The sequence below is a fragment of the Phytophthora parasitica genome (assembly GCF_000247585.1).
Source record: "Phytophthora parasitica INRA-310 unplaced genomic scaffold supercont2.607, whole genome shotgun sequence".
Classification (NCBI taxonomy): Eukaryota; Oomycota; class Peronosporomycetes; order Peronosporales; family Peronosporaceae; genus Phytophthora; species Phytophthora nicotianae.
The window spans coordinates 1-1826 of NW_008649593.1; the positions used below are offsets into that span (position 1 = coordinate 1).

A 1826-nucleotide genomic window follows, 5' to 3' on the forward strand; every position below is an offset into this window, starting at 1 on the left:
GCATGGTCCAAAGGACATAGAGCTCGAGCTCTGCCACCGCCGGGTAAAACTAATAGAAAAGAAGTACAGCGCTACGCTTGTACATTCTTTAACACTATTCATACAATCATTCTTAAGATAAACAACAATCATTCTGACGAAATGAGACATGTATTATGTACTTAAACATCCATGAAGTCGCGCATTTCTTCTTCAGTCAACTCCAAGATGTCAATGATCGAGTCACGATCGTCTTCGTCTTCTTGCGTTGGCTCCATCAAGATTGCCAAATCCGTCGGGAATCCAGCATTGGCCTCAGTTATCAGACGCTGAAACTCTTCATCTTCAAACGAGCAATACGGTGCCCAACGAGCACGGGCTTCAGCATTGTTGATGGAGTACTCTCTCGCAATGATGTCCATCATCTCACACGCACTGCGCAAATCAACTAGTTCACGTTGCAAACGAGTGTTGAGACCCCCAGCCATATTGAATAGCGTATTGAGACGAGTTAGACGTAGGCGAAGCGCTTGCGCTTCATTCACCGCACTGCGAATCTTGCTTAGTAGAGCGTTGTTTTCTTCCACGATGAAACTCTCCACGAGTTCAGTGACGATGTTGTGTTCCTGTTGGTGCGCCATGGCAGTATGTTGAAACGCGATATGCGGATATCGCAGACTATTATTCGAGAGATCATATCTTTCGTCTGACTTCACCATACGATTGTTCTCAAGCAAATGCTGTTATTGACATTAACGCTGGTGCTGGTGTTACGAATGTCACTCCTGAGAGCGTTGATGGAACGTTGCAATCAGCCCGGTGGTTTAACTACTACTCCGGACTATACAACTACTATCATGTGGTATCGTGCCAGTACAATGTGTTTGTGGAGAACTTATCTACAGAACCTTTGTGGGTATACCGACTCTTTTACAACGATGACCAGCCAAATACACTGGCTAGTAACGACGATATGCAGCTGTGGCCAAACACAATGTACCACTATCTTGATCGACGTGCTCTTGCTATCACTGCAACTGGAAAAGTTGAAGTTGCAGGAGAACATCCTGATGACACCATCAATGCTGAGAACATCAACTCGACTGCCTTGCTGGACAATTTTGAGAATACGAACATGGTGGCCAACAATGGTGTATCCAAGTGTGTCATTTCTGGAGAATATCGTACTGTTCAACACACAAGAGAAATTCGTTTGGATTCATCAGTTGAAAATTGGACGGCTACTAACACAAACCCTCTACTTCCGGAGAAACTATTGATTCGTGTGAAGCCGGTGAATGATACAGTTCATCTAAACAGTGCTACTAGTTCTGGTGACGATCTCAAGTACAAGATTGTTGTGAAGCTGAACTACCTTGTCGAGTTCAAGGAACTTCCTGTCGGTCTACGTTATCCAGTGCAGAGACAACCTTTGACTGTTACAATTGCTGCTGACGTGGAGTCTACAAACTAATGGTTCACACAAGAAGGCAAATCCGTCTTGCGCATGACGACTATCTTCAAGCGATACGGAATTCGGTTGTACACCAACGACAACCAAGGCGTAACTTTTGGGATCAAGTGAGTCAACATGGATGGGAACAGATGCTTTTAAACGCGAGACGTCAAGTATTTCCTAAGAGATATAAACCAGAGGATACTGCGCATCGTCATCGTCTAGAAGATGAGCAAGATAAGGATGTGTCTGTGCGTAGTTATACCAGACGTAGTTAAAAAAATTTATTTGATTTCTGATTGTGTTAAAGAATGTACAAGCGTAGCGCTGTACTTCTTTTCTATTAGTTTTACCCGGCGGTGGCAGAGCTCGAGCTCTATCTGCTACGCAG

The 1826-nt window shown here is 44.2% G+C and overlaps 2 protein-coding genes across 2 annotated transcripts; one reads left to right on the forward strand and one right to left on the reverse strand.

Moving 5' to 3' along the window:
• Positions 1 to 161: 161 nt before the first annotated feature.
• On the reverse strand, positions 162 to 620 carry PPTG_20439 (hypothetical protein; the record flags this gene model as incomplete). Its single annotated transcript, XM_008919240.1, has 1 exon — positions 162 to 620. The coding sequence occupies one exon, from the start codon at positions 618 to 620 to the stop codon at positions 162 to 164; it is 459 nt and encodes a 152-aa protein (XP_008917488.1).
• Positions 621 to 973: 353 nt separating this feature from the next.
• Positions 974 to 1453, forward strand: PPTG_20440 (hypothetical protein; the record flags this gene model as incomplete). Its single annotated transcript, XM_008919241.1, has 1 exon — positions 974 to 1453. The coding sequence occupies one exon, from the start codon at positions 974 to 976 to the stop codon at positions 1451 to 1453; it is 480 nt and encodes a 159-aa protein (XP_008917489.1).
• Positions 1454 to 1826: the final 373 nt, after the last annotated feature.